The sequence below is a fragment of the Bombina bombina genome, chromosome 5 (genome assembly GCF_027579735.1).
Source record: "Bombina bombina isolate aBomBom1 chromosome 5, aBomBom1.pri, whole genome shotgun sequence".
NCBI classification, from domain to species: domain Eukaryota; kingdom Metazoa; phylum Chordata; class Amphibia; order Anura; family Bombinatoridae; genus Bombina; species Bombina bombina.
The window spans coordinates 615,147,054-615,167,934 of record NC_069503.1 but is presented as its reverse complement, the minus strand read 5'-3'; the positions used below and the strand labels follow the sequence as shown (position 1 = coordinate 615,167,934).

Sequence of the window (20,881 nt, the reverse complement as noted above, 5' to 3'; positions counted from 1 at the left end):
AAGTTAGGAGGTGTTAGGGTTAGGGTTAGACTTACGTTTAGGGGTTAATACATTTAGTATGGGGGCGGCAGATTAGGGGCTAATAAATGTAGATAGGTGGCGGCGATGTTAGGGACGGCAGATTAGGGGTTAATAATATTTAACTAATGTTTGCGATGCGGGAGTGTGGCGGTTTAGGGGTTTATATGATTATTATAGTTGCAGCTATGTCCGGAGCGGCAGATTAGGGGTCAATAATTGTATTATAGTGTTTGGGATGCGGGAGGGCCTCGGTTTAGGGGTTAATAGGTAGTTTATGGGTGTTAGTGCACTTTTTAGCACTTTAGTTATGAGTTTTATGTTACGGCGTTGTACCATAAAACTCTTAACTACTGACTTTTAAATGCCTTAGGACTCTTGACGGGGTAGGGTGTACCGCTCACCTTTTGGCCTCCCAGCACAGACTCGTAATACCGGCTCTATGGAAGTCCCATAGAAAAAAGACTTTACAAAGTTTACTAAGTCATTTTGCGGTAAGGCCAAAAAAGTGTGCGGTGACCCTAAACCTTCAAGACTCGTAATACCAACGGGCGTAAAAAAGCAGCGTTAGGACCTCTTAACGCTGCTTTTTTACCCTAACACACAACACGTAATCTAGCCGAATGGTTCCTGTCACCCCTTTGCTGATGGCATTTGTGAGAGACAAACGCTGTTGCGCGTTTTAGATACGTATTTCAAATATAAATATTGTTTTATTCAGACAATTGAAAGCGCCTTATTAAAAATATCCTTGAAAACAATAATATAAATTATATGATTTAAATAATGTAGTGATCTCTGTTTTAGGCTGCTACCTTACCCACAATAATTATTTTTTGTAGGAATCTGAATATAGACAGTGCCAATATCAAGGATTGTTTGCAATATAAAGATGTATTAAAAAAACTAAAATATCACAATATATGTGTACAAATATAAAAATAATAATTGTCACAATACTGTATTAAGTAATCTATAAAGAAGCATAGATTGTAGAGACAATAAAACCGCTTGCCTGGCCAGGTCCATTAATCCTCCCGATGTGTTTAAGGGCTCCTTCCCCTTCCGCAGGTGTGTCTGGATTGCTTTACATTGGTAATCTATGGTTTATTTCTATATATTAAGTAACAAAATGATACAGTTTACACACCCTTATTACAAAAGTGATGCACCCTGTGTGTTGCCTGTCGCAAGATTCTTCCAAGGCTTTAACAGAGTGGTTCTTACCGACAGCAATAAGCCTGCAATATTTTTCGCATGACTCGCTGCCTGATACCTGCAGGAATAGCGTGATCTTGCCAATGAGACCTGAGCTGTTAATAGCCCTCTAAGCTGGTTAAATGGCTACATATTCCCTTTAACTATAGTATTTTTTCACTTTAGTTATTTTCATTAGATATTTTATACAGGCTACAGATTGACACAGAGACCTAACTCGATGATTATTATCTCTTTTTTTAGGTTGATATGTTTTTGATTGGACATGCACTTGAAGTTAAGATAAAAGTTTATCGACTGCACAAGTTCGATACTGAAGACTTTCTATTGTTTTACCCTGTGGACTATAAAAGAGACTGGCATGAGATTTGCCTCCTGACAGAGGATGATCGACACTATAAAATACCTGTCAGACCTAAATAAGAGATAACTCATGCCAACATCAACACCATAATATGTCAATACCAGACATTAAACGTGAAATATAGGACTAAGCATTTAACACATTGTTGAACTATCCTAACAGTCTGCCATATTATACATAGAAGGTTCTGCAGAAGTAGTGACACCAATGCCTTTGCTTTAAGTGTGACCTCCAGGTGTCAGTTGTTTGTAGACGTCAATTTGCTGTGTTTTAAAGTGAGCTTTTAGAAATGTATTTATTGAAAAAAACTAAACAACTGGAATTTAAAATGTAATCATTTTGTAGTCTTTGCAGGTCAAGATGTAGTATAAGAGAATGGTTGATAAAAAAATTGCCTTTCCAACGACCCAGAAGTTTTTGTGAATTAAAATGCTAAACTTAACTATTACTAAGATAAAGTATATATCTTGTGAATTGTTATCATAAAAATAGTCTTCAAATGGACAGCAGGGTACCTGCAATAATCCTTGAGTTTATTAGCGGGATAAAAGAGTTTTTATTCTTATTGAGTCCAATAAATCTAGAGTGACAGCAATGGAGCGTCTATATAGAAATAATAGACACCATACAAAGTGTACCATAGCATGGTCTGCTAAAGATCTCTGGGACAGATAAGTTACATATGACCATAAAACAAGTCACATGAAGGTGCAGAGGTACAGAGGTAATACATGGTACTCTCATATTCACAGGTAAATGAAAACAGAAAACAAGTAAAAGGGCTTGAAAAGTTTGAAGTTAAGAAAACCAGCAAACAAAAGTGAGAAAAATGGGGATGGGTTTGGAAATATTAAAATTCTAACATTTATTTAAATCTTCTTGATCATCTTAACTTAAAAATGTGATAAATGTAGGTGTTAGATCCTACATGGATAAAGATGAAGGGAAGGTCAGTGGGGTTAATGACGATAGCACCTTTTAGGGTGCAGTAGATTATAAGGGTAAGGGATCTCTGGGTTAGGGGAGGCTTTTAAGTTATAGGTTCCTTTTGTTGGATGCCATTCCTCTTTGGTGGGGTCCCTTTCATTAGAGTTACTTGAGTGCAAGTTGGGTATTTAGGCCTACTGGAATCTTTAGGATCAGTAGGTGGGTGTTTAGGCCTAGGAAAGAATCATTAAAGGGACACTGAACCCCAATTTTTTATTTTGTGATTCAGATAGAGTATGCGATTTTAAGCAACTTTGTAATTTACTCCTATTATCAATTTTTCTTTGTTCTCTTGCTATCTTTATTTGAAAAATAAGGCATCTAAGCTTTTTTTTTTTGTTTCAGTACTCTGGACAGCACTTTTTTATTGGTGGATGAATTTATCCACCAATCAGCAAGAACAACCCAGGTTGTTCACCAAAAATGGGCCAGCATCTAAACTTAAATTATTCCATTTCAAATAAAGATACCAAGAGAATGAAGACAATTTGATAATAGGAGTAAATTAAAAAGTTGCTTAAAATTGCATGCTCTATCTGAATCACAAAAGAAAAAATTTGGGTTCAGTGTCCCTTTAAGCTTGTGATTAAGGGTAATTTCTGTGAAAGGGGTAATTAGAGTTGAGGATCTTGGGGTTAGTGTGAGATCTTATTAGCCTTGGAGGGGTAGGTGCATGCAATGAGGGGTCACAGATAGTCAAGAGGTTTATGCATGGTGGGGGTGGCTGATGGTTTAGGGGTATTATGGGGTAGAGGTGTTAAAGGGACATCAACCCCCAAAACATAATTTCATGATTCAGATAGAACATACAATTTTAAAGAACTTTCCAATTTACTTTTCTCATCAAAATGTCTTTCTTGTTATCCTTTGTTCAAAAGCAGGATGGTAAGCTCAGGAGTGTGCACGTGTCAGCAGCACTATATGGCAGCCGTTTTGCATCAAGGTTATACATTAGCAATAGCACTTGATGGCATCACTATCACTATTTCCTGTCATGTAGTGCTTCAGACAAGTGCACTCTACCTATCTAGATATCTCTTCAACAAAGAATAACATGAGAATCAAGTACATTTTGATAATAGAATTGGAAACTAATTTAAAATGGTATCCTCATTTTGAATTATAAAAGAAAGAATTTGGGTTTCATGTACCTTTTAATGCTGGTGCCAATATGACACTGACTATACATATACAATATATATATAGATAGATAGATAGATAGATAGATAGATAGATAGATAGATAGATTTAAACTCCCCACAAGGTAATCCTAGTGTTGTGATTTAATTTGTCAGGCAATATGGCTTTGAACAATGCTGTTCCTGTTTTAATACAGTCTTCTATGTAGAAAATTGTTATGTTATGTGAAGTATTTTAAACCTATATCAAATACAAGTACATAGTCAAAGACTTGCTAGCAGGCTTATAACATGTTATTTTTTCAGAAATTGTGTAACCTACCTATCAGAGTTTAATTAAAATAGTATAAGCAAAATATTTGAGAACTATGGGCCACAGTATGTTCCTCTTAAAAATACAAATTATATTCATACTATGGGGTATATTTATCAATGTGCGAGTGGTCATGATACGAATGTCCGCTGCACATTGGCCGCTAGCAGGGGGTGTCAATCAACCTGATCATATTAGATTGGGTTAATTTCTGGAACAAGTTATGGAGCAGCGGTTTTTAGACAAGGGGCCTCAAGCACCATACAGAGTTTGATAAATATGCCCCATAGCTAATTTTCATTGTTTTCTAAATATAAAAACTACAATAGTTTCAGTGATTAGACATAACAATATTATTGTGATATAAATGAAGTTCTGTGTCTTAGGAGAAATTTTCCTAAATTTAGAAATTTGAAACTACAACCATCACTAAGGGCCCGATGATCAAAAACTCACCGGCATATAGAGAAATCACTCAAAATCTTTAGGATTTCTTGTAGAACTTGGGGCAAATTTATCAATGTCTGGTGGACATGATACACTGTAGCGTTTTATGTCCGCCAGACATTGCTGAATGCCAACAGCATACGCTGTCGGCATTTAACATTGCACAAGCAGTTCTGGTGAACTGCCTGTGCAATGCCGCCCCCTGCAGATTTTGGCCGCTAGCAGGAGTTTCAATCAACCTGATCGTATGCGATTCGGCTGATTTATGTCCGCACCCTCAGAGCCGGGGGACGAATTAAGGAGCAGCGGTCTTAAGAGATAAAAAGTCACTCATTTGAAATTCAAACTAAGGTGCCTATTTATCAAGCTGTCAATGCAGCTGTTTCCGCATGAGACCACTGCTTCTTAACTCATCTGCCACCTCATGATTGACACCCCTTGCTAGCGGCCGATTGGCCGTGAATGTGCTAGGGGTGACATTGCACAAGCATTTCACACAAAATGCTTGTGAAATGATAAATGCAGACAGTGTATGCTGTTGGCATTAATCGATGTGGGACGGACATGATCCGCTACATCGAATCATGTCCGCCCGCACATTGATAATTCATCCCCTATGTGTTATTGTGTTGTCTTTTTATTTTGCATGTGTTGATTATGCAACTCTATTATATTTAACGATCCTTTAATGCCACTGAGTTTTGTTAATAACAATGTAATGCATATGAATGTACAGAGGGTGCTCAGTCTTAAAGTAATAATAAATAATAAAACAATAAAATTAAATTTATATTTTAAAAACCTTTATATACACCCTGTTCCAAATTATTATGCAAATTCTATTTCAGTGTCACAAAGATTAAATATTTTTTATTTCAGTTTAACTCATGGATAGCATTGTGTCTCAGGGCTCTTTTGATCACTGAAAACAATCTCAGACACCTGTGATAATTAGATTGCCAGGTGAGCCCAATTAAAGGAAAAACTACTAAAGAAGGGTGTTCCACATTATTAAGCAGAGCACCATTTTCAAGCAATATGGGGAAGAAAAAGGATCTCTCTGCTGCAGAAAAGAGTGGAATAGTTCAATGCCTTGGACGAGGTATGAAAACATTAGATATTTCACGAAAACTTAAGAGTGATCATCGCATTATTAAGAGATATGTGGCTGATTCAGAGCACAGACGGGTTTGTGCAGATAAAGGCACATTGAGGAAGATTTCTGCCAGATCAATGCATCGGATCAAGAGAGCAGCTGCTAAAATACCATTACATAGCAGCAAACAGATATTTGAAGCTGCTGGTGCCTCTGGGGTCCCACAGACATCAAGGTGTAGAGTCCTCCAGAGTCTTGCAACTGTGCATAAACCTTCCATTCGGCCACCACTAACCAATGCTCACAAGCAGAAACGGCTGCATTGGGCAGAAAAATACATGAAGACTAATTTTCAAACAGTCCTGTTCACTGATGAGTGCTGTGCAACCCTGGATGTTCCAGATGGATGGAGTAGTGGATGGTTGGGGGACGGCCACCCTGTTCCAACAAGGCTGCAACATCAGCAAGGCGGTGGTGGAGTCATGTTTTGGGACGGAATCATGGGAATAGAGCCGGTCGGCCCCTTTAGGGTCCTCGAAGGTGTAAAGATGACCTCTGCAAAGTATGTGGTGTTCCTGACTGACCACTTCCTTCCCTGGTACAGAAGGAAGAACTATGCTTTCCATAATAAAATCATCTTCATGCATAACAATGCACCATCTCATGCTGCAAACAATACCTCTGCATCAATGGCTGCTATGGGGATTAAAGGAGAGAAAGTCATGGTGTGGCCTCCATCCTCCCTTGACGTCAGTCCTATTGAGAACCTTTGGAGCATCCTCAAGCATAAGATCTATGAGGGTGGGAGGCAGTTTACATCCAAACAGCAGCTCTGGGAGGCTATTTTCTGACATCTTGCAAACAAATTCAAGCAGAAACTGTCCAACAACTCACAAGTGCAATGGATGCAAGACTTGTGAAGCTGCTATCAAATAAGGGGTCCTATGTTAAAATGTAACATGACCTGTTAAAATGTTTAAAAAGTTAAAATGTTGTTCAAAGTTTGATTTGAATAGCTTTTGATTTCAGTAAATATGCTGCAAACACAACAAATGACAATTTTCAGTTCTTTACAACCTATAAAGTGTTTTGAAACTTACTGTGCTTAATAATTTGGAACAGTGCATTGTAAGTTTTTTATTTTGAAAAAAAAAATACTGTTATCATTAGGAGGTTTGTTCAATAAAATTTGAATTGTACTCTTAAAGGGCCACTGTAAGTAAATATTTTCTATGCCTGTTACTAACTACCCCAAATACGCTTTTTATCAATAGCATTTCATTAACATATCTCTACCATATATCAGAAATCTTGTCTGCAAATTGAATTGTTTTCCAAACCCACTCCGTGGGTATCCTTTGCTCTGTACCAATCTGTTTACAATACCTAGGTTTCAAAATGGCGCTTTAAACACAAAGTTATTGGTTTAAGTATTTTGAACATGCAGTGCTGAAAATAGTGGGCAGGATAACGTGACATCATCGTCAAATAAAAGATATAACTTTTAGAATGTTATGAAACTTTGGAGAAAATATAGGTCAGTAGGTTTTAATTAATGTTTATTAACTTTAATATGTTAGTTGTTTAGCTTAAAAATTATAACAGAAAGTAATCCTTTAATAGTTGATAACATGAGAATTATGCTGACTGTTGCTTACATCAATTATTTAGGTAAATGAGAAAGATATCATTGGCATAATAATTTGGAACAGGGTGTAATGAGAAAAATGAAAGGTAGCTATGGATAACTATATTATGCACATACTAAAAATGTATCTTTAAATCCATTATTTGGACACATTATACGTGAAGCTTCATAAAAGTAAAGGGTTCTAAATAGATAAATATTTGTTTATAATAGTAAATTAAATTGTAACATCAGCTTTTCCAATATTATTATTATTGTAGCCATAGCAGTAAATGCTGCTCTTAAAAGTAATAAATTATGAACTCTAATTTGGCCACTGTGCACGGTCTAGAGGAATCTGTCTTTTTGAAGTCATAATATATCATGTGACTTCATCAGCATTATGCACATGCTCTTAGGTCAGGGCATCAAATGTCAGACCTGCTGGTCAAATCCGTCAGCCTACAAATCTAGCCTGTGATGAAAATGGCCATGGTTAGGTCTGAACAGTAAACTCATCTCCCTCCTCTTTCAGCTGCCTGGGTAGTGTGGCCGAGCTGCCATTCAAGCATCTGTTCCTCCCCTCCATCCTTAGTACCGCACAAATGAATGGATGAGTAATTGACCATGCTATCAGAACAAGGTTAGATGTTCACACACACATATTCTACAGAAATACTATATGTAAGCAGTTTTGCAACAGTACTTTTAACAATGTTATACATTGTGGAAACACTGCTGTCATCTAGTGCTCAAGTATATAACATTGTTACAGCTGTGACTGCCATATAGACAAGTGCACACTTTGTACTTGCTGACTTTGTACTTGTTTTGGTGTCATCAAGCTACTGCTTGTCCCAACTGCAATAGTAACATAGTAACATAGTAGATAAGGTTGAAAAAAAAGACTGAAGTCCATCGAGTTCAACCTATACAAATCTAAAATACTTACAAAAAGCTCCAGTTAAGCTTAAATAACCCCATTAAAATGTGACCCATTTAATACTAGCAATCATATCCATGAATTTTGTTTGTATACAGAAACTTATCCAGACTATTTTTAAATGTATCTATGGTATTGGCATTCACTACCTCCTTTGGTAATGAGTTCCACAATTTTATTGCTCTCACAGTGAAAAAACGTTTCCGTTGCAGGAGATTAAATCTCCTTTCCTCCAACCTTAAATTATGACCTCTTGTCAGAAACAATTTTCTTGGAATAAACAGAGCTTCTGCCATCTCTGTATATGGGCCTTGAATATATTTATATAAAGTAATCATGTCACCTCTCAAGCGCCTTTTTTCTAAAGAAAACAGACCCAGTTTGGCTAGCCTCTCCTCATAGGTTAATTTCTCCAATCCCCTTATTAGCTTTGTGGCCCTTCTCTGAACTTTTTCTAGTTCTGCAATATCTTTTTTAGCAATTGGTCCCCAGAACTGCACTCCAAACTCAAGGTGAGGTCTTACCAGGGCTTTATATAATGACAGAATTATGCTTTCCTCCCTTGAATCAATGCCTCTTTTAATACATGCTAGTATCTTATTAGCCTTTGAAGCAATACATCATGGATTCCTCTGCCAGGCTCATTTTCCTTAAGCATCACTCCATATCTGATACACCTCTATGCCAACACCTCCACTGGCTTCCCTTAGCCTCAAGAATAAAATTCTAAATTTTGACCCTAACATACGAAGCCCTCACCAACACTGCACCCACTTATATTTTTTACCCTTCTATGTAAATACTCCACAACCTGCCCGCTCCTTTCTTCCCGCAAACTACTCCTGTATTTATCTCTCATTACCTCCTCACACTTTTCCAGAACTGCACCTATCATATAGAACCCCTTAGTCAGACTTTCCTCTAGTCTCCAAAGCTTCAAGAATTCCTTAGAAACATATCTGTTCAAGAATGCATACACCTTACTTCAAGATGTCTCTACTACTCATGTTTCTTCAACTTCCCCATGCACTTCTTTTAGATTGTAAGCTCACAAGTCCACATGTCGTGTTGATCAAGATGATTTATAACTTACAGTGACTTAAGGGCAGGGCCTGCTACCCTTATAATTTATGTAAAAGTCTTCTGATTATTGTACTCTGCCACTGTATATGTTAATGTTACAGAGCTGCGTAATATGGGGTGTTTTATAAATAATAATTATTGTACTAATGAGAAAAAATTTGTAGATGTTAAAATGTGGCATCCAGACTCCTCCTTTATGTTTGTTGCAGTGTGTCCAAAGATTTATTGTTCCAATATGTCATAGACCCGTTTCTTTATAAGACCATGTACAGACGTGTAAAATAAAATAACTTTTAATCTTGTAAAATTAAATGATTTGATGTTCTCTTGTACACTTTTGTTATTTTGTCTCCCTTATTTTTATTCAGTTAAATACAATTTCTTCTTTTACTTGTTTCATTCTGTATGTGTGTATATATATGTGTGTATATATATATATATATATACACATACACAAACATAGAAAGAGGGAAATCATGAGCAACATTATGAGCCAAATTTTAAAAGCCCATAAGGAAAAGACAGATTTGGAAATGTGTAAGAATGTAATCCTTAAGGGAAAAAAGAATACAGTTTTCCTTTTTAAACTGTGCAACATAAAAAAAAAAATGTTTTTTCACAGCTGAGTTATGTTTTTCAAAAGAAGAAATAAAACAGGGAGAAAACCCTTTATCCAAACTGTTTGGGATCGTAAAAGGTTTGGATTTCGGAATAGTTTGGATTATGATAAATTTGTATCTTTAAAATGTGACAGTTTGGAGAGGGGATGGAACGCTATCTTTTTAAATTCTGTTTATTAAAAATCTGTTTTCAACATACAATTTTTTGAAACAATAATACAGATGAGGTTTGTTGACAATAATGTAAGATTTTAAGATACAGATTCTCGATTTTACATTTTTGTAAAAACAACATTAACTGTACAAAAATAACAGCCATGTCTCGGTATATTACCAGCTCTTTCTCTGCCACAAAACTGGTGGAAGTATGTGGTTAGTCTACTGAGGTGTAAAGATAGTAAAAAGATAGTGTAAGCTTTATATAATTGATGGTTGTTCCACCTCATAGTACTACCGTCCACCGCCTCCTAATGAGTTGAGAAATGGTTTCTAGTGTTGCCTATTGTGTGGGTTTTTTAGAGTGTGTTTTGGTATATTGGTCCCATAACATTTGTACTTCAGTAGTGATGTCGCGAACATAAAAATTTAGGTTCGCGGATGGCGAACGCGAACTTCCGCAAAAGTTCCCGAACCGGCGAACCGGGCGAACCGCCATAGACTTCGATAGACAGGCAAATTTTAAAACCCACAGGTTTCTGGCCACAATAGTGATGGAAAAGTTGTTTCAAGGGGACTAACAACTGGACTGTGGCATGACGGAGGAGGATCCATGGCAAAACTCCCATGGAAAATTACATAGTTGATGCAGAGTCTGGTTTTAATCCATAAAGGGCATAAATCACCTAACATTCCTAAATTGTTTGGAATAACGTGCTTTAAATCATCAGGTATGATGTTGTATCGATCAGGTAGTGTAAGGGTTACGCCCGCTTCACAGTGCGCAGTGTAGGTGATATACCTGCCCTGACCATGCTTTGCAGACCAGGTATCAGTGGTCAGATGGACCCTTGCCCCAACACTGTGTGCCAGACATGCCATTATAGCAGACTTATATGGCTTTGGCGTTGCTTTTTGGTAATAAGAAGGCTGCTAAATGCCACTGCGCACCACACGTGTTTTATGCCCAACAGTAAAGGGGTTAATTAGGGAGCATGTAGGGAGCTTGTAGAGTTAATTTTAGCTTAAGTGTAGTGTAGTAGACAACCCAAAGTATTGATCTAGGCCCATTTTGGTATATTTAATGCCACCATTTCACCGCCAAATGCGATCAAATTAAAAAAAAAATGTTCACTTTTTTACAAACTTTAGGTTTCTCACAGAAATTATTTACAAACAACTTATGCAATTATGGCATAAATGGTTGTAAATGCTTCTCTGGGATTGCCTTTGTTCAGAAATAGCAGACATATGGCTTTGGCGTTGCTTTTTGGTAATTAGAAGGCTGCTAAATGCCACTGCGCACCACACGTGTTTTATGCCCAGCAGTGAAGGGGTTAATTAGGGAGCATGTAGGGAGCTTGTAGAGTTAATTTTAGCTTAAGTGTAGTGTAGTGGACAACCCAAAGTATTGATCTATGCCCATTTTGGTATATTTCATGCCACCATTTCACCGCCAAATGCGATCAAATAAAAAAAAATTGGGCACTTTTTCAAAAACTTTAGGTTTCTCACAGAAATTATTTACAAACAACTTATGCAATTATGGCATAAATGGTTGTAAATGCTTCTCTGGGATCCCCTTTGTTCAGAAATAGCAGACTTATATGACTTTGGCGTTGCTTTTTGGTAATTAGAAGGCTGCTAAATGCCACTGTGCACCACACGTGTTTTATGCCCAGCAGTGAAGGGGTTAATTAGGGAGCATGTAGGCAGCTTGTAGAATTAAATTTAGCTTAAGTGTAGTGTAGTTGTAGTGTAGTAGACAACCCAAAGTATTGATCTAGGCCCATTTTGGTATATTTAATGCCACCATTTCACCGCCAAATGCGATCAAATAAAAACAAATTGTTCACTTTTTCACAAACTTTAGGATTCTCACAGAAATTATTTACAAACAGCTTATGCAATTATGGCATAAATGGTTGTAAATGCTTCTCTGGGATCCCCTTTGTTCAGAAATAGCAGACTTATATGGCTTTGGCGTTGCTTTTTGGTAATTAGAAGGCTGCTAAATGCCACTGCGCACCACACGTGTTTTATGCCCAGCAGTGAAGGGGTTAATTAGGGAGCATGTAGGCAGCTTGTAGAGTTAATTTTAGCTTAAGTGTAGTGTAGTAGACAACCCAAAGTATTGATCTAGGCCCATTTTGGTATATTTAATGCCACCATTTCACCGCCAAATGCGATCAAATAAAAAAAAATTGGGCACTTTTTCACAAATTTTAGGTTTCTCACAGAAATTATTTACAAACAACTTATGCAATTATGGCATAAATTGTTGTAAATGCTTTTCTGGGATCCCCTTTGTTCAGAAATAGCAGACTTGTATGGCTTTGGTAGCAGACTTGTATGGCTTTTTGGTAATTAGAAGGCAGCTAAATGCCACTGCGCACCACACGTGTTTTATGCCCAGCAGTGAAGGGGTTAATTAGGGAGCTTGTAGAGTTAATTTTAGCTTAAGTGTAGTGTAGTAGACAACCTAAAGTATTGACCTAGGCCCATTTTGGTATATTTCATGCCACCATTTCACCGCCAAATGCGATCAAATAAAAAAAAATTGGGCACTTTTTCACAAATTTTAGGTTTCTCACAGAAATTATTTACAAACAACTTATGCAATTATGGCATAAATTGTTGTAAATGCTTTTCTGGGATCCCCTTTGTTCAGAAATAGCAGACTTATATGGCTTTGGCGTTGCTTTTTGGTTATTTAGAAGGCTGCTAAATGCCACTGCGCACCACACGTGTTTTATGCCCAGCAGTGAAGGGGTTAATTAGGGAGCATGTAGGCAGCTTGTAGAGTTCATTTTAGCTTAAGTGTAGTGTAGTAGACAACCCAAAGTATTGATCTAGGCCCATTTTGGTATATTTCATGCCACCATTTCACCGCCAAAGGCGATCAAATAAAAAAAAAATTGTTCACTTTTTCACAAATTTTAGGTTTCTCACAGAAATTATTTACAAACAACTTATGCAATTATGGCATAAATGGTTGTAAATGCTTCTCTGGGATCCCCTATGTTCAGAAATAGCAGACTTATGTGGCTTTGGCGTTGCTTTTTGGTAATTAGAAGGCTGCTAAATGCCACTGCGCACCACACGTGTTTTATGCCCAGCAGTGAAGGGGTTAATTAGGGAGCATGCAGGCAGCTTGTAGAGTTAATTTTAGCTTAAGTGTAGTGTAGTAGACAACCCAAAGTATTGATCTAGGCCCATTTTGGTATATTTAATGCCACCATTTCACCGCCAAATGCGATCAAATAAAAAAAAATTGGGCACTTTTTCACAAACTTTAGGTTTCTCACAGAAATTATTTACAAACAACTTATGCAATTATGGCATAAATTGTTGTAAATGCTTCTCTGGGATCCCCTTTGTTCAGAAATAGCAGACTTGTATGGCTTTGGCGTTGCTTTTTGGTAATTAGAAGGCTGCTAAATGCCACTGCGCACCACACGTGTTTTATGCCCAGCAGTGAAGGGGTTAATTAGGGAGCTTATAGAATTAATTTTAGCTTAAGTGTAGTGTAGTAGACAACCCAAAGTATTGATCTAGGCCCATTTTGGTATATTTAATGCCACCATTTCACCGCCAAATGCGATCAAATAAAAAAAATTGGGCACTTTTTTACAAACTTTAGGTTTCTCACAGAAATTATTTACAAACAACTTATGCAATTATGGCATAAATTGTTGTAAACGCTTCTCTGGGATCCCCTTTGTTCAGAAATAGCAGACTTGTATGGCTTTGGCGTTGCTTTTTGGTAATTAGAAGGCAGCTAAATGCCACTGCGCACCACACGTTTTTTATGCCCAGCAGTGAAGGGGTTACTTAGGGAGCTTGTAGAATTAATTTTAGCTTAAGTGTAGTGTAGTAGACAACCCAAAGTATTGATCTAGGCCCATTTTGGTATATTTCATGCCACCATTTCACCGCCAAAGGCGATCAAATAAAAAACAAATTGTTCACTTTTTCACAAACTTTAGGTTTCTCACAGAAATTATTTACAAACAACTTATGCAATTATGGCATAAATGGTTGTAAATGCTTCTCTGGGATCCCCTTTGTTCAGAAATAGCAGACTTATATGGCTTTGGCGTTGCTTTTTGGTTATTTAGAAGGCTGCTAAATGCCACTGCGCACCACACGTGTTTTATGCCCTGCAGTGAAGGGGTTAATTAGGGAGCATGTAGGCAGCTTGTAGAGTTAATTTTAGCTTAAGTGTAGTGTAGTAGACAACCCAAAGTATTGATCTAGGCCCATTTTGGTATATTTCATGCCACCATTTCACCGCCAAATGCGAACAAATAAAAAAAATTTGTTCACTTTTTCACAAACTTTAGGTTTCTCACAGAAATTATTTACAAACAACTTATGCAATTATGGCATAAATTGTTGTAAATGCTTCTCTGGGATCCCCTTTGTTCAGAAATAGCAGACTTGTATGGCTTTGGCGTTGCTTTTTGGTAATTAGAAGGCTGCTAAATGCCACTGCGCACCACACGTGTTTTATGCCCAGCAGTGAAGGGGTTAATTAGGGAGCTTTGTAGAGTTAATGTTAGCTTAAGTGTAGTGTAGTAGACAACCCAAAGTATTGATCTAGGCCCATTTTGGTATATTTCATGCCACCATTTTACCGCCAAATGCGATCAAATTTAAAAAAAAATATTTTTTTTTGCAATTTTAGGTTTCTCACTGAAATTATTTACCAACAGCTTGTGCAATTATGGCACAAATGGTTGTAAATGCTTCTCTGGGATCCCCTTTGTTCAGAAATAGCAGACATATATGACTTTGGCGTTGCTTTCTGGTAATTAGAAGGCCGCTAAATTCTGCTGCGCATCACACGTGTATTATGGCTAGCAGTGAAGGGGTTAATTAGGTAGTTTGTAGGGAGCTTGCAGGGTTAATTTTAGCTTTAGTGTAGAGATCAGCCTCCCACCTGACACATCAGACTCCCTAATCCCTCCCAAACAGCTCCCTTTGCTCCCCCACCCCACAATTGTCCCCGCCATCTTAAGTACTGGCAGAAAGTCAGCCAATACTAAAATAAAAGGTTTTTAATTTTTTAATTTTTTTTAGCATATTTACATATGCTGTGGTGTAGCATCCCCCCTTATCCCCCAACCTCCCTGACCCCCCCCCCCAAAAAACAGCCCTCTAACCATCCCCATCTGCCTTACTGGCGGCCATCTTGGGTACTGGCATTTGCTATTATTTCACAGTCAAAAAAGTGTTGTTGTTTTTTTTAAATGTACACTACTGTTACACCAGATATGAGTGGTGGCACTGGGCAAGTGGGCACAGTATACGCTGTGAGCCTGACACACACGCTGGCAGACAGGCAACTGCAATTAGATTACACAGGGGAAAAAAAAGCAGACTGATGTTCTAGCCCTAAAAAGGGCTTTTTGGGGTGCTGTCCTTACAGCAGAGATCAGATGAGTCCTTCAGGACTGTAGTGGACACTGAATACACTAGCCTAGCTATCGATTTCCCTATTAAATCAGCAGTGTCACTGATATCAGACGGCTAAGGCTACCCCCCACCCCCCTACAACCTCACCCCTGTTGTTTCTCAGTGGTTTTGGGCTCCTCAGAGCAACCACCATCTCTGGAAGCTGTTTGTTTGCTTTGTGTTGGCTTGTTTTTGTGTTCAGAGAAAAGTTGGTGTATGACCAGGAAAACCCTCCTAGGCTGGACGGGCTCCTGGAACTCCCGGTCGGCTGCCTTACAACGGACACCCGCCTAACCCCTCTCAGGCTGGCCAGGCTCCTGGAACTCCCGGTCGGCCACAGGACAGCAGAACACCCGCTAACTTTAACACAGGTCGCTCCAGCAACCATGTGCCCCAGAGCTCCGCTCTTTTGGGGATTATTAGCCCCTGGGGAGTACAAGGGGTGCGGGAATTGCCGGAGTGGAGCTCCTTTTGGAACTGGGGGTTTTGGACACCCCTAACCCCATAACTTCAACGGACTGTAACTCCGGTCCCCAGTAACGAATCATGCTGATTTTTGGACTGTGGCATCTGGTGTCTTATCAAGATGAGCTGACTGTATAAAAGGAGTGTGTGTTTTCAATAAAATCAGTTCCTGTTAAACCTGAATGCTAGGCTGTCTAGTTATTTGGGTTTGCTCCAGCTACAATCACTTTTCCTGGGCTACATAGCAGCCTGTTCTAGGCAGAGGAAGGACACTCTGACAGAGCTACCTAGTCTGGTAGCTGGAGTCTGCCACAGGGTGGGACCCTGAGTACTGGTGCTGTCGGGCATCAGGGGTGGCTACAGGCTGTGGTCACTTGCCAGCTACATAGCTGCAATCGGCAGGGAGGAAGCAGGACCCGTTTGGCGGAGCTACCCAGTCGGGGTAGCCGGGGGTATCCGTCACATTGGCTGGCAGCGGTGGGATCTGCTTTGTTTACAAGGTTCCTGCTGACAGAGGAGACGTACCACAGTAGCCGGCAAATATAGAGTTCCTAGGGAGAGTACAAAAGATGCTGACTGGAACAAAGGATCCTTGTTCGGAACAGGACGTTCTGACATGGAGGAACCTTGCCCTCCGAGACCTTTGGTGGGAGGCTCTGCAACAGGAGCAGGAAAATGGAAAGGTCCTCCCCACGAATGACACGAGATTCCGGGTATAGTGGAATGGCTAGCTGTTCTACATAGACTGATCCAGCAAGAGATGTGGGTGGAGGACGGCTATCGAGCCCTCCAATGGCTTGCTATGCAAGCGCAGCCATGGCTGGAGGAAGGATCCCCCACAGAGGGCTTTGGCTTCGGCGGCCCTGGATTGTTGTTTACAAAAAGTACAGAGGACCCACAGTTTGGGAGCGAGACAGACCAGGGTCTAGAGGATATATCTTGGCTCCAAGAGGAACTGCTGGATCTCTTGGAGGAGACCTGGCTGCTAGACGATCTGGATTTTATAATTGACCAGGAAGAGGCACTGGTCAAGGAATACAAGAGGCTGCTGGATCTCGCTAAGCAGCGTGCCAGGGGCATACAGATCTGGGGTGCAGCCCTCTGGGATTCATGGAGCTTGACTGTGGAGGAGTGGCAGCAAAGAGAAAGGGAACCAGGGATCCTGATCAGCAGTCTGGCTCTGAGATTATAGACTTGGACAAGGGAGAGATGGATGTTGATAACTCTCCCCAGCAGCAGAATCCCTTCCTGGGAAAGGAGATAGTCTGTCTCTCTCCCCAGCGGCAGAGCCATCCCCTGGGAGTGGAGGTAGTCATCCTCCCTCCCCGTAAAGAGAACCCCTTCCTGGGAGAGGAGACAGTTGGTCTCTCTCCCCAGCGGCAGAGCCAGGATCCGGGAGAGGAGACAGTCGGTCTCTCTCCCCAGCGGCAGAGCCATCCCCTGGGAGCAGAGGTAGTTGTCCTCCCTCCCCATAAACAGAACCCCTTCCTGGGAGAGGAGACAGTCGGTCTCTCTCCCCAGCGGCAGAGCCAGGAGCCGGGAGAGGAGACAGTCAGTCTCTCTCCCCAGTGGCAGAGCCATCCCCTGGGAGCGGAGGTAGTCGTCCTCCCTCCCTGTAAACAGAACCCCTTCCTGGGTGAGGAGACAGTCGGTCTCTCTCCCCAGCGGCACAGCCAGGAGCCAGGAGAGGAGACTGTCGGTCTCTCTCCCCAGTGGCAGAGCCATCCCCTGGGAGCGGAGGTAGTCGTCCTCCCTTCCCGTAACCAGAACCCTTTCATGGGAGAGGAGACAGTCGGTCTCTCTCCCCAGCGGCAGAGCCAGGAGCCGGGAGATGAGACAGTCAGTCTCTCTCCCCAGCAGCAGAGCCATCCCCTGGGAGCAGAGGTAGTCGTCCCCCCTCCCCTTACAGAGAAGTCCTTGCAGGGAGAGACGGGTATCGATATCTCTCCCCAGCGGCCAAACCCCTTCCTGGTAGAAGAGACAGTCGGTATCCCTCCCCAGCGGCAGAGCCAGGAGCCGGGAGAGGAGACAGTCGGTCTCTCTCCCCAGCTTCAGAGCCAGGAGCCGGGAGGGGAGACAGTCGGTCTCTCTCCCCAGCGGCAGAGCCATCCCCTGGGAGCAGAGGTAGTCGTCCTCCCTCCCCTTACAGAGAAGCCCTTGCAGGGAGAGACGGGTATCGATATCTCTCCCCAGTGGCCGAATTCTTTTCTAGGAGAGGAGACAGTCGGTCTCTCTCCCCAGCGGCAGCACAGTTTCCCATGGAGCGGAGGTAGCAGACCTCCCTCCCCTGCAGTAGATCTCCTTCTCGGGAGAGGAGACAGACAGTCTCTCCCCTCAGTAGCTTGGCATGGTCTATACCCTTTTCTTGTCCTGGAGTATATCTCACAGGGGGCAGGCCAGGGGAGTACCCGCTCATGCAGTTGGTGCCACAAGTTTGGGCACCCGAGTTTTGCCTAACCCACCAAGGAGCCACTTCCACCAACAGTCTGGGGTGGGTATACAGCCGGGAAACTGGTACTGGCTTTGTTTGTGGGTGGGTCAGCCGGTACTCAACAGAGTGTCACAGAGGGAAACAGTTTGGCCATGGAACTTAAGGACACTGGAACTTGTGGAACAGCAATTGTTTGGGAGCCGGCCTTAGCGAACTTGTTTGGTACTTTGCATTTTGTGACTATCCCTGCACCCAGGGTGCAGGGTATAAACGCCAGCAGAAACCCCCCCAGGATGCACCAAGCTCAGGAGAGATGGGATAACCTCTCTCAGCAACCGAGAAGTGGAGGGCCACTGTCGGACAGCCCCAGGCCGACCCGTTAAGGGTCTAGCCGGGTCTGCCAAACTGGAGGGGGGAGATGTCACGGATATCAGATGGCTAAGGCTACCCCCCACCCCCTACAACCTCACCCCTGTTGTTTCTCATTGGTTTTGGGCTCCTCAAAGCACCACCATCTCTGGAAGCTGTTTGTTTGCTTTGTGTTGGCTTGTTTTTGTGTTCAGAGAAAAGTTGGTGTATGACCAGGAAAACCCTCCTAGGCTGGACGGCTCCTGGAACTCCCGGTCGGCTGCCTTACAACGGACAACCGCCTAACCCCTCTCAGGCTGGCCAGGCTCCTGGAACTCCCGGTCGGCCACAGGACAGCAGAACATCCACTAACTTTAACCCAGGTCACTCCAGCAACCATGTGCCCCAGAGCTCCGCTCTTTTGGGGATTAGTAGCCCCTGGGGAGTACAAGGGGTGGGGGAATTGCCGGGGTGCAGCTCCTTTTTTAACTGGGGGTTTTGGACACCCCTAACCCCATAACTTAAATGGACTGTAACTCCGGTCCCCAGTAACGAATCATGCTGATTTTTGTATTGTGGCATCTGGGGACTGAGAGCTTTAAAATGACACACTGGAAATGCTGCCACTCCACCGGGATCACCCAAAACCGCCACCCCTATGTATTGGGACTATGTGTGACTGTGGCTCCTATGGAGGTGCCGGGCTGTCTAGAGGGGCGGGAATGGCAGGAAAATAGTGGGATTGTCCAGGGTCTTATCAAGATGAGCTGACTGTATAAAAGGAGTGTGTTTTCAATAAAATCAGTTCCTGTTAAACCTGAATGCTAGGCTGTCTAGTTATTTGGGTTTGCTCCAGCTACAATCAATTTTCCTGGGCTACATAGCAGCCTGTTCCAGGCAGAGGAAGGACACTCTGACAGAGCTACCTAGTCTGGTAGCTGGAGTTTGCCACAGGGTGGGACCCTGAGTACTGGTGCTGTCGGGCATCAGGGGTGGCTACAGGCTGTGGTCACTTGCCAGCTACATAGCTGCAATCGGCAGGGAGGAAGCAGGACCCGTTTGGCAGAGCTACCCAGTCGGGGTAGCCGGGGGTATCCGTCACAAGCAGCAGCTACACTGTCCCTCCTCTCACTAAGAATGCAGCTTCCGAATGAATCTAAAATGGATGCTGTCCAGGAGGTGGGAGGGTCTGGGAGGGAGGGTCTGCTGCTGATTGGCTGTAATGTGTCTTCTGACTGTGAGGAATAGGGGGCGGACCGAACATCGCATATGTTCGCCATCTGCGGTGAATGCGAACATGCTATGTTCGCCGGGAACTATTCGCCGGCGATTCGCGACATCACTATACTTCAGTAAAAGCATCTCTTTTGCCTAATTTGAAAGAGCCGTAGTCCTCAAGTTCTATAAGTTCGGTGACCTTTTATCTCCACATTGCCAAGTCAGAGACTTCTAGCGACTTCCAGTTCCTGGCAACTAGAGCTTGTGCACTATTTGTCATGATTCAGAAGAGTATATTTGTATGTTTGGAGGGGAGCTTTAGGGATTTATTTAATAACCATATCAGATGGTCAAAAGGGATAGAGGTCTGGAGGATCTCTTCAATTTCTCGTATGATAACATGCCAGTATTGGTTTATCTGAGAGCACCACCACATATGACCCATGCCACTTCCCACATGGCTGCATCTTCAACAGCAGTTGCTAGTTATGGGGTATAGTCTTCTGGGGGTTAGGTACCAGCAATGTAGGATTTTATAGTTGATTTCCAATATGGACGAAGAGATATAAGATGATTTAGTGTTAAAAAAATATTATTGGCTGTTTGAGGAAGTATTATAACTCCTAGTTCCCTTTCCCAAATCTCCATATAAACAACATCTTATGTCATTTAGACAAAATTGACATGTCATAATACAGCTTATACATGTAACTAAAGGTAGTTTTATAACATTTCTAAAATGTTTGTATATACAGTACCACCAGAAACTGTATTTTTTTATAATTTTATTTAAAAAAAATATTAATTAAAATGTTTGGATTTTATTACAAGACCAGAGACTTCATATTTTGCTTTAACTTTCCTTTACTACTCAACAGCAGCTTTTTAAAGTAATACAAGATAACAGAACATTAAGACAACAATCCTCTTTGAATCACACCATCTCCA

General features: G+C 41.4%; 1 protein-coding gene across 1 annotated transcript in view; it reads left to right on the top strand.

Annotated features, from left to right (window-relative positions):
* The window catches only part of OTULINL (OTU deubiquitinase with linear linkage specificity like), a 209,111-nt gene extending 207,105 nt beyond the window's left edge, over window positions 1–2,006 (top strand). The window contains exon 8 of the mRNA XM_053714576.1: window positions 1,480–2,006. Coding sequence (XP_053570551.1) covers window positions 1,480–1,659 — 180 coding nt within the window. The 3' untranslated portion in view covers window positions 1,660–2,006. The remainder of the gene's footprint in view (window positions 1–1,479) is intronic.
* Window positions 2,007–20,881: the final 18,875 nt, after the last annotated feature.